This window comes from Corvus brachyrhynchos, unplaced genomic scaffold (assembly GCF_000691975.1).
Source record: "Corvus brachyrhynchos isolate BGI_N302 unplaced genomic scaffold, ASM69197v1 scaffold91, whole genome shotgun sequence".
Lineage (NCBI taxonomy): Eukaryota > Metazoa > Chordata > Aves > Passeriformes > Corvidae > Corvus > Corvus brachyrhynchos.
The window spans coordinates 4,654,533-4,666,549 of record NW_008236442.1 but is presented as its reverse complement, the minus strand read 5'-3'; the positions used below and the strand labels follow the sequence as shown (position 1 = coordinate 4,666,549).

General features: G+C 43.8%; 1 protein-coding gene across 5 annotated transcripts in view; it reads right to left on the bottom strand.

Moving 5' to 3' along the window:
* Positions 1-3,719: 3,719 nt before the first annotated feature.
* Positions 3,720-12,017, bottom strand: part of GXYLT2 (glucoside xylosyltransferase 2) — a 23,514-nt gene continuing 15,216 nt past the window's right edge. For all 5 annotated transcript variants that reach the window (XM_008643616.2, XM_017747238.1, XM_017747240.1 and 2 more), the window contains 4 exons: positions 11,101-11,352; positions 10,000-10,123; positions 7,539-7,711; positions 3,720-6,920 (listed from right to left, as the gene is read on the bottom strand). In XM_008643616.2, coding sequence (XP_008641838.1) covers positions 6,738-6,920; positions 7,539-7,711; positions 10,000-10,123; positions 11,101-11,352 — 732 coding nt within the window. In that variant the 3' untranslated portion in view covers positions 3,720-6,737. The remainder of the gene's footprint in view (positions 6,921-7,538; positions 7,712-9,999; positions 10,124-11,100; positions 11,353-12,017) is intronic.

Genomic DNA, 12,017 nt, shown 5'->3' with positions numbered 1-12,017 from the left:
GGGAAAGGCTCCGCTGCAGCGTCCTCCCGACTGACCGGCACGGACTGAGCGGCAGGGACGGTCTGAGGGCGGCTCTGGTCTTCTTCTCGGGCTGCGGGTTATCGTCCTCCTCATGCCGGCCCTGCCATGCAGATCTTCGGGGGAGGGAACGCAGAGCCTTCCCCCTTCACACCCCGGCCCCTCAGGCAGCTCTCGTGCCTTCCGCCCCGCTTTCCGGCTGAGGGTAACCGCGCTACCCCGCCCACCCCAAATCCCTGTTTGTGCAGGGACGTGCCTGTCTTTCTATTCTTAAGAAGATCACAGAATATGCCGAGTTGGAAGGGACCCACCATCCAGTCCAGCTCCTGGCCCTGCACAAACACCCCAACAATCCCACTCTGTGCCTGAGCGTTGTCCAAACGCTCCTGGGGCTCTGGCAGCCTTGGGGCCGGGACCATTCCCTGGGGAGCCTGGGCAGTGCCCCACCACCTTCTGGGGGTCGAATCTTGATATCCCGCCCAAACCTCCCCGACAGCTTCATGCTATTCCCTCGAGTCCTGTCACGGGTCACGAGAGTGAAGAGATCGGTACCTGCCCCTCCGCTTCCCCTCATGAGGTCTCCCCTCAGACTCCTCCAAGAGACTCTCCTCCCACCTCTCCCACCCTGGCACACATTCCCTGTGCTCCTGGGATGATCCCCTCGCTCACCCATCGCCAGCACTTGGCTCTAAGGCAAGGACGTGAAGCCCTGGCAGCCCTGTCACTCCTTCCTGGCCAAGGTCCCAAGGTGAGGCAGATAAGAAGCTCTAGGCCAGCCCCCTCTACTAACTGGGAAAGATTTCAATTCACAGCGAATCACCTTTTCCTTCCATTTTTAAAGATGAAACAATTAAATATAATCCTAGAACACAAAAACCTTGTAGGTAAGTTTCATCATCGGGTTGTTGTGTGATCTCAGGCAAAGGGGTGAGGCAATCACACCTGAGCTTCTTCATTAATGAAACATAAATGATAATTACTCCTTGTAAGGTATTTGACACACCTTGTAATAAAAATGTACACAGAGCGGATGATTTCATTTTGTGTCAGTTCCCAGCCTACTTGTAGACTATTCACTGAGATCCAACAATAAGAAAAATCACCTTGCTGGGGAAGATGGGGTGGTTTAAACATCGAACTAAAGAACAATGAGAAACTGTTTTACAATCCAGGTTGGTTTTTTTTTTTCTTGCACTGAATTTACACAAAGCCTTGTTAAGATTTATGTTTTAGATTTAAAAACATACTTTTTGAGAGTTATAGGCTGTCCAGCCCCTGGGCATGGATCAATAATTAAAATTATTTGGGGTGTAAGACCAACAGCTACTTCTGCTCTCAGTAATGAAGCTTAGATTAGGTATCTAGAGATCCCTGACCCAAATTTACTTAAAGCAGTTTCCCTTCACTGATGTGTGACAGCAATTTGTAAGGTATTTCCACCAAGTTTGAACCAAAATTGATTGTTGTGCCTTGAAACAAACTGTAGCAATTCAATATAGCATCGAGTGAGATGCAGCAGAATCCAGTGAGAACAATAAGAAAATGAGAACGATCTTGTATTTGAAGACCCACTTAGGTCTTCAGAAAATATTGTACATCAATACACATCAAAGGATTTACAAAAGGAGCATAGGGATTTTGTTTGGTTTAATTTACAGCTGCAGAAACCTGAGTATGGCACAGTAACATGACACTAAAAATCATGGATCTCTGAACCATCCAGAGAGGCAAAGTTATTTTTTTTCTTTAAAGTACATCACAGCCACCTCAAGACAAATTATGTTTCTTCTCTGAGAAAATGAATAAAAATCTTTACCACGCTTTTAAAAAATCTGGAAGACTTGGAAGTATTGAAAGATGAGAACAGCTCACACACAGTGCCTTAAAAAAAAAGAGGTTGAAAACAGGAAAATGGTATTTGTGGGAGTTGGTGTTTCTTTTGAAAGATTACCCAGAGGAGATACAAAAAAACAAAGAATAGTTGGATGTGACAAACATTCCAGGCTTTTCCTAGCTCAGCCACTGACCCCAACCAGTCCCCAGGGATTGTCTCCTATTAATCCAAGACCCCATGGCAAACTGGCCGGTTCAGTTTTCTTTTCAAGCTGTTTCTCACACCCTCCTCCCAGTATATCCCTGCGACAGGAGCTTCCTGACATCACTCCACAAACTACGGGACCAGTCAGACTAAAACCAAACTTGTTTTCTCACCTGGAGCCTCAGGTGTGAGGAACCATGGTGCCCTTTGGAAGCACTGAGCAAAACGGGAAGGAGATCTTGCTTTGAAGGTGTGAACCCTGAGAAGGAACCTGTTGTGCACAGTTCTAACCTTCACAGGAGGGGATTAACATTTTCAGAAGGATTCAGGAAAAGATGCTTCTAGAAGAACAGGTCTTTAAAATAACGAGCCATGTCATTTCTTCAGTATTAATTACCAAAACTTAAACACTTTTGGGCTATACTGTAGTTTTCACAAAGTAACAGCAGCAACTAAGGTACATTTATAGAAATGTAAAAGTCAAATCAAAATATTTTACCTCAGAAGAAAACATTAACAAAGTGCTTTGTTCATCTTCAATGCTGATTCTCAATTTGGTGTTTTGTCTCCATTTTCATTTCAAAGGGAGCGTTGACAGTTTGGTTTTTATTCCAATCCAGAATGAAAGCAAAGTTTCCAAACACTGCTCTTTCTTTTGAAGCTCAGATAGCAATTCCTTATCTCATGCCAGTGGGAGGTGCAGGCTTATCCCAGCACAAACAAGCACTTGCCTCAAGAGCAGTGGGGGAATGTTTCCAGACTCTGGAGGGATGATCCTGGTGACTGTCCCATCCCACCTCACCTCTGGAGGGGTGCTCACTCTCTATTTACTACCAGCACAGTTTATTGTACCTGATGGAGAGGAGAAAAAGATTCTCTGACAGTTGATAAAGTGTCAAGATTTATTTCTTTCAGTTAGTTGTACTTTATTCCCAGCTTGGAAAATCTCTCTTCTCCCCACAGCAATACTGACTGGAGCAAGTGAAAAACCTTCAGTCACCGAGCAGTGTGACTGTGAGTGTGTAACACACCCCACACACCCCAGCCCTCCCAGAACCCACACACAGGCTGGTGTTTTACAGCCGGCCCCACCTCTGCCCATCCATGTCAATGCCAGTTTTATTGTTATTTTGACTTCAGAGAGCTGAGGCTGAGCCCAACCCACCACCCAGCTGGGAACAGTGTCAGCACCAGGGTTTGGCTGAACAGACAGCCCAGAAGTTTCTGTCACACAGACATGTCACAAGCAAGGACAGCGCAGCAGTGACCATACAAGAACGTAAAAAAAAATGCATACAAGAAGGAGGAAGGGGAAATGATGCCAAATGACTCCAAAGAGTGAAACATAAAGGAGAAACAGTAAAGAGTAAAAGGTAAAACTTCAGTTTCCTTGTTTCCTTTGAGAGCAGGTTCTGATCTATGCTCACCGTAACACAACTGGAGCTGCAGCATGACACACGAGCACTCTGGGGAAAGTTAAATGTATTTGTCTCTTTATATCCAATATCAGACTCTCTCACTACAGTAAAATTGTAAAAGAGGAACATTTATCTGTGTTCTCTGCTGTCATACCCTGTATACACACGCTATAACATCACACCTACAAAACTCTATCCCAACCAGACCAGCACAAAATCTTGCATTTAAAAGAAAACTAGCAAAGTACAGAGCTTGCTTAAAATTTCATTTATTTGTACTGTAAGCCAAGGGAAATGCACTGCTCAGCCTCCTTGGGAGCTGTAACAATCAGTGCACTTGTCAAAGAAAAATCCACAAGCAATTCAGTGACCGAGAAAAGGGACATTTTCACACACACGCTCCTGCTGTGCACACACGCACACTGAGCAGTTTCCAGTTTCCACTTTAAGCAAAATGCTGGTGAGCTCTATCAATTATACCATTGGAAATAACTAAAATACAGGAGAGGAAGGGGAAATGAGGACATAAAGTCTTTGTAAGTATTTACACATCCCATTATTAAGATAAATGAAGGCTAATTAACATGGAATTAGCCACAAGTATGAAATACAAAATGAATTAAAACTGGTTTCTAAGTAAGATGAATATTACAATCAACTACTGTTAAAACTAAAATATACCATGGTTTTGGGAGCTGTAGTAAAATATAAATTAATAATTCTAACAACAACAAAAAACAAAGTTACATAATTGTTTTAAAACACTTTGGAGAGCTCAAATTATTGCTTTTTTCCTCAGAAAAAGCCCAGCAGGGGGGAACCTCCCCCATTCTTCCTGCCAGCTGATATTACATTAACAAGAGTCTTCATGTTAAAGCAAATACTTCATATATTTAATAGCTGTTAAGAACATAACTCAGTTCTTCCTAAATAAAATGTAGCACCTCCTGTGAACATAAAAAGCACTGCTTTAATCTCTAATCAGTTCATATGCAATAATGCCTTTGTTTTGTAATGAATTCCACTCCTTCATTTGAATGTGCCCATAGTTGCAGCGTTCTGCTGAATCACAGCTTACACAACCACAGCCTCCAAAACTCCAGAGCCTCAGCACTGGGGCTGCAATTGTCTGGGCAGCAAGACTTTGCTCTGCAGCTTTCTGTGGCTTGGAGACACCATGGAAATCAGGAATTCAGCCTGCCCAGCACACAGCTCATCCAGCCTTGTTAGACCTGTGTCAGCTTTACCCTGATACTTGAAAATGAAGACCAAAAAGTAAGCTAATACTTTATACAAGCTCTCAGAATTGCTGGCCTAAAGGTTTACCTGTCATACATTATTTTAAAGTTTTTAAATCAGCAGCTTCCCATTCTTTTCTCTGCCTTCTGGTTCTGAAATCTTCAATGCTTGTTTGGGTTACATTTCAAACTTCTCTCAGTAGTAAATTGGCAACTGCAACTTCAGCTGAAATAGAAAATCCTAAGGCAAGATGGAAAGGCATCTCAGCTCAAGTTTAAGCCTCAGTCCCAGGCTTTCAATCACAACAGTCGAGCTGCCTCTGTCCTTCACATGTCAATTTACTGAGGTGGCAAACACTGAGAGATAAGGGCTGGAGTCAAAACACATTGTTTAATCAAACTGTGATTACAATTTCCAGCAGAGGTGCAAACAAGGTTTCTGTTCCTGTCACGCCTGTGAGGTCCGGCAGTTTCGCTGTCCCCTACTCCAAGCCCCTGTCCCAACACTCCCCCGCTCAGCTGCCTGAAGTCCTGCTCTCTGCCAGGCTGTGTCACAGACACTCCCACACTCCAGGGTCTGGGAAAAGCTTGTTGGAACTCCATCCCGTGCACATCTTATCTGGCAGCCTGGGATGGCACCAAGGTCGTGTTTTCCCTCCTCTCTGGAATTGCCATACAAGGAGAGAGAAATGTGTGAGACAAAAGGAAGACTCCTGGAGTCTGTTTTCTTATGAAACTCTGTATTAGCCCTGACTGGATAGGGGAGAATGCCCAAAACTGCAATTCCTCAGAAATCCTGTTTTAACTTTGGGAACATATCTTTTCCCTCATCTACAGCCCCCAACCATTTCTCTCTGACAAACGCATGATATGTGTACAGGATATCCCATCTGTGCCAGTTTTCCTTTCATTACGGGAAGGCTTCATTTTCTCACCCTGCTCACCCCGCTCCTACTTTGCCTGTTAGATACAAAAGTGAGCAGTTCCGAGTCGTGGCTGATGTTTTCTGCTGAACAGACTTGAAAAGTAACATCATTTTCTCTGCTGCTTCCTTGAAGCACTCCTACACACACCCTTGGGGCTTACTCCTAGAAAATGCCCTCTGGGAGTCTGCCCTTGGATCACTGCTCTGAAGGAGTGAGTCTGCTCTTGGATCGCTGCTCTATAAGAGTGTCCTCACTTCCAGTTCCCCAGGGACCGGGCCCAAGCACCTTTCAGCTACTGCAATTTAAAGAAGCTCTTTGTGCATATCACAAGATGATCACACTTCGGAAATTTAGGCTAAATATAGTATTTTAAATAAACATCAAAGGCATCTTGTATACTCCTTCACTTTGAGACTATTCATTATGATCCCAGCATAAAGCTCTCAACTCCCCATCTCTGGAAGTATTCAAGGCCAGGCTGGACAGGGCTGGAGTAACCTGGCCCAGTGGAAGATGTCCCTGCCCATGGCAGGGGGTGGAACAAGATATCCATGATTGTTCCTTCCAATCCAAACCACTCTAAAATTCTGTGGTTCTATGATCCCAGAAATGGAAGTGCCAGGCAGAAATACATTTCCATGCAGGAGAGGGGAGTCAGGGGCAGCACTGGCCATCTCCCAAGGCAGGGATGGAAAACTGTCTGGTGGTGAAACACTGCTACTACTGTGCAGGGAATAGCAATTAAAGAGGAAAATAGATCAATATTACCTGGGGTTGTACTCTTCATTGACAATAGTCTTGGACTGTGCCTAATGCAATTCACATTACCAAGCCAGATAATATATTCTTAAACTGTAAGGGACTGGGGAGGCAGGCTACAACTGTACTCCACAAAGAAAGGATTCTCCTGCTGTTCTCAGCAACAATCTCAGTAGGCTTCTAGGATTTCCTGCTTTTTGTAATTTCAAGGGTCATTAGGAAATTGGATAAAAAAATATTTTAATTCTGAGTTTCAGTCAAAGAGTTCATATTCTTCATTTATACCCTTCATGAAATGGAGTACAAGACTTAAAACTTCTGTGTAAGAAGAGAGCTGCAGTTAGTATCTGTGGTTGGCCCCCAAATAGACAATGACACGATTTTCATAGACCTTCTTCATAGTTTTCTCAATTTGCTTCAAAAATACTTGTGGAATTCTCCCACATAAAGTGTGCACTGTATCCAGAAACTTCGACTGCAGAGGGTAGTACAAGGACTGGAAGAGATTGTCTTCAAATGGAAACTAAAGAAAAGAAGAAATAAGAATTTTTAGTTTTCACTAGTTGTGAATGGCATTTTATAAGTTTCTGTAAGAAAAACCTTCCATAGGTGGGAAACGTCTTGTCCCTCACCTGCCCAAGTGTCACCAACCCCATCACTTCACACCCTGCCTGAGAGTGTGCTTTTACAGGAATTTTATTAACGTAAGGATCCTGTAAGGAAACAGGAGTTTTGGCAAGCAGAGCTGTATGTAGACAACACCTTAAGTGCACACAGGCACTGGTGTCTGTGGGACAAGCTTCTGCCCTCCATGTGCCCAGAGGCTCCAGGTGCTCAGGGAGGACAAGCTTTCCCTGGCAATTTATGGACCAGAGCTGCAGCCCCAGCATGAGAAGCTCCACTCCTGCACCTTTTTTCTTCCTTCAGTATTACAGAAAATTGGCCTTTTTGATTACTACGTACAAAGGAGCAATGTTTGAACCACCCCTAATGCATACAAGGCCAAAGTAACCATGTTCATTTGGGTCTGATGGGTTTTACTCAAACACAACTACCCAGCCTGCTCGCTGGCAGAGCAATCCCAATGGAGCAGGAATCCACCCTGGGATAGAAGGAGCAGCTCTGTGGAGGCAGCACTTACATCCCGGATCACTTCGTAGAGGGCCCTGAAGGTGGGCTGCTTGTCGTCGTGGTAGACCCCTCTGTTGCCATGCAGGATGGAGACCCCCTCCTCCTCCGCCCCCCGGCAGTTGCTGCCGTACATGCAGTGGTCAGGCCGGTAGTTCCACTGGCAGGGAAACACGTACAGACACTCTGCCCACGTTGGCCAGGGCACACGCAAGGAGAAAAGACAATCAGACAAGAGTTACGGTGAATTAAACCAACCTGGGACTGATGATCAGGAAATATTCAGTTACTTCTTCTGCAAGTATCCCCAGCAGAGACACTTCCTTCCCTCATGGGTAACGACACACCCCAGCTGTTGGTCCTGAACAGGCAGGACAATACAAAATCTGGGACCAAACACAACCCAAGGAAGCCCTCCAGAAAGCTGAAGTGGAAGAATCGAACCAGAGCACACACCAGGCAGCACTGTCCAGCGCCCTCTGCCACAGGAAGGAGTTTTTGGAGTGACAGGAATGTCTTGGGAAGCACACACAGCAATGAGGGTTATGAAAAATTCTGACTCTTCCTGGAGCCAGCAAGGGAAAACTTGCAAAGTACATCCAGTGTTTGCTGCTGAAGCTGTCACAGAGGCCATGGCAATTTGTTACACAGCAGAGCATAAGGGGTGGTGTATTTTATCCACAGCCCTCCAAAGAGTCATCATCCATTAATTTCACAGGTCTAGGTTATTTAGAGATGAACCTAATTTCTCAAAAGGGCTCATAACTCCCTTTCTCCTGGTGATTTTTTTTAAACTCTGTGCACACAGTGCTTGCAATCTGCTTGTCATAAATCACTCCAGTCCCTGCAACCTTTCTGCCTCGGCCCTGGGGAACAATGAATCATGGCTGGTGCCAGCAGGGCATGGCAGAAGCACTGAAGATTGAATTCTTCCCTTGGCCTTTCCCAGCTTCCCGGGAAGCCTGCAGCTGGTCCCATGTGGTTCTTGAAAAGCAGCAGAAAAACTTTCTGAACGTTTTCTTCCCTTAAGGGCTCTCTAGCAGAGTTCTCCAGGAAGGGAGAGCAGTCTTTGGAGATGGGCAAAGGCAGCAGCTCCTCAGGTCCAGGTAACAGAGTTCTCTGTGGTTTTAACTCACATCTGTAAAAAGGCACCTGCAGCAGTCTTGGCCAATTCCCTCCCCAAGCAGTCTCAACAACCCAGAGCTTAAGACCCCAGAAAGTCCAGTTTTCTGTGTTAATTGTATCCAGTTCTTTTGTTTTCTTTTCCTGAGCAGTCTGATATTACGCAATTCATAAAAAATTCTTTACCGGTTCCAAGAAAAGGACAGACTGTGGTGCAGAGGAGTCCCCGCATGTGGCTTTGACAGAGAACACTCATCACAAAATTAAAGGATTTTTACAATCCTTGTTTTTTTCCTGCACACTTCAGTGAGCAGCTTGAGTTTGACTTCACTAGTCTGGCTCCATCTTTTTCTTTCTCCAGGAGACCATACTCCCATAATATTAATTTATTTTTGGAAATTAATTCCCACTATATTTTTCCCTAGGACTGGGGGCAATATATGGTGTACCAGGGACACTGATGTTTGACATCTGTCTGCAGTAAACAGATGTTTGCTTTTTGCTTTGCTTCTCCTCACTCCTGCAATTTGCCTGGACTTGGGTACCTCCAATTACCTACCCTGTGACTCCTTAGAGAAAAAGAAAAGGGAGCAGAATAAATAAAGATAATTCCAAACTTGTTTTATTCTTAAGATCACTTGAGGTGACAAGGTCACATAGGAAACCAGGAAAAGCAGTAAGGATGGATACTCAGCATCCATTTAGAAACATGAAAAAAGGTTCTCAGCTTCTCTGGGAAGTGTCTGCTACTCTCCAGTGTTTAAATCCCTGCATTTCTCACCAGCAGGACATCGATGACACCATCCTGGTGCCTGCTGAGGCCGGGTCACTCAGTTCAAAGGCTGGAAGCTGCTTTAGATGAGATATTCCAACGGCTGTCTCCATTTTCTGTCTATATTAGCTTTGTTACTTATATGCATAAGTATCACAAGTCAGCTGAATTTCAGAAAAGCAGGCCTTAGCTTTGCAGGAAGTTTGGCACTTTCACATTCAGATAAACATATGAAACAAAAACATTTTTACAGCTACACCCTGGTCCAGTGACACCCTGAAGCACAGACACAACGTGAACTTCACCCCTTCACTTCATCATTAATTTTATACCTCATCATTTTCTCAAATCTCCAGAAAACAGATTTACATATTCAATGGAACCAAGTCCAAGCCCCATTACCTGCAGTAATGTCAGAAATATTTTTATAGGTTATAAATCCTATGAGGTTGCAGTAACACAGTAACTCCATACCAGAGTATTTATGAATATTATAAATAACAAATAGCAGTTTAAAAAGAATCAAGTTCAAGGTATTTTCTCAACACAGATAATCACAACTCCGAGAATCATTCCTTACCTGGGTTAAAGTAAAAAATGATATTTAGCAAATCCTGGTCTCCCCACGTAATGTAATTTTTGTACTTTTGGTATAATGGATATAACATTTCCTCCCAAGTCAAACCACCTGGTATCAAGCTGTTCTGCAGGGCATGAAAACAAAAGCAAGGGGTTAGTATCAGGATCAGTGCTGTGATATCTGACTCAGAGAGGGGCACACAGAGATATCTCTAAATTCTGCTAAGCCATGTCAGACACCCAGGTAAAAAATTAAGAACTGCCAGGAATTGTTAGACATGGACAGGGCTGTAACAACAGAACCCACTGTGTTAGTCTAAACAGGAAAACAAGGTCTCCTGGGCCCAGCTCTGATGTCAGCTCCTGCTATTCACAGTCTTTCTATTCCAAGAAACAGGAGGGGAAAAAGGTAAAAAAGTGGAAAAATGCAGGGACAAGGTGAAAACCAAGGTATAAAAGCAAGGAAAAACATAGACCAAAGGTCATCTTCCCTTGGAATTATGGTAGCAAGAGCAATGTTTGTTGTTTATTTTTTTACTCCAGCTGTTCCTGTAAAAATGCAGGAAACCTGTGGCCTTGCCTGAGGAACCACTTGGGGTAAGCAAAGTTTTAGTGATTACAGAATATGTGCTCAATAACACGGATCTGTCGTGAAAATGTTCCCTTCTCACTTACACCAGTTCACAGAGTCATTTATCTGCACCAGGATGCAAAAGTCTATTTATAACAGCTGCAAAAATTCCCAGTTTCTCTTGGTACTCACATCAAGCTTTCCAATTTTAAAAACAAGACAGCAACTGCGCTGAAGAGCCTTGAGTTTGTTCTTTCATGTATCTTTTCAGGGAAAAGTAAGAAGTTGGGGAAGCCATTTTTAACATTGCTACCAGACTGCTTCAGCTGCAAGGTCTCACTGCTCCAGACTTGAGGAAGTTTCATTTATTTTAGTAATCATGTTCACAATTGCTTTTAGTATCCAATTATACATATTCCATATTTCTCTGATTCTTTGTATTACGAACTTTAAGTAATTTTACACTAAGCTTTCCAAGATGTGAAAAATACACCAATCCTGAGCTTCTGCAACAGCTGCATCTGTTCTCACCTTGAACTGAGTGCTGCGGATCCGTGTCAAATTCATCAGCATCACGCCGGAGTTGACGCCGGTGCTGCCATAATAAGGGTGACGGGCGAAGCGGCTGTACCAGCCTATCTTGGGGATCTCGTGCTCCGGGGCCATGGCAGCCAGCTGGGTGGAGTTGAACTCTCTCAGGAGGTGCCAGATGTCATCGATGGGCCTCAGGAACAGCACATCAGTGTCCACGTAAAGCAGGGAATCCACGTCCTTTAAAATCACCTTTGGGGTTTGCGCAGCGAGATGAGAAACAAATCAGTGAGACAACAAACAAAAAGAGTATTGGCAAAATGTACCTTTATTTTAAACTGATAATTTGGAAGAGGATATTGATTTATCAGCTAAATGTAATTACACAGAGGAACAACAGTTATCAGATTATTGGCTTGTTGTTTGCGGTGGGGTTTTTTTGAACTGCACAATGAAACAGCTACCAGAGCACTGGGGCTGGATTAACCTTCACATAAAGCAGCAATCCACCGAGCTCCCAAAAATACCTGCAAGGACTACTGAGTATCTGCTCAGAAGTTACATATATGTAACATATATTTACAGAGCTCTTTTCAAGATCTCTAAGTGGTGAAGCATACAGTGTTCTCCACTGGCAGAAAGGGTAACCCAGGAGAGCAGAAAACTTCTAAGCTTATATTCAGTATTAATATATACAACTGTTTCACATTAATTAAGACAACCCCATTGACCACAAATATATGTGCATCCCCCTGAAGAACAAAATTTGGATGTTAAACAGAAGTGTCACATTGGAACATACCAGGTCGTATTCTGAGCTCTGTTACCACATTCTGTATGAGGAATAACCACAGTACAGTTGGTCAGGTCACAAGGGTGTAAACTGCAGATTAGAGCCAAGATATTCCAGCTGTTCC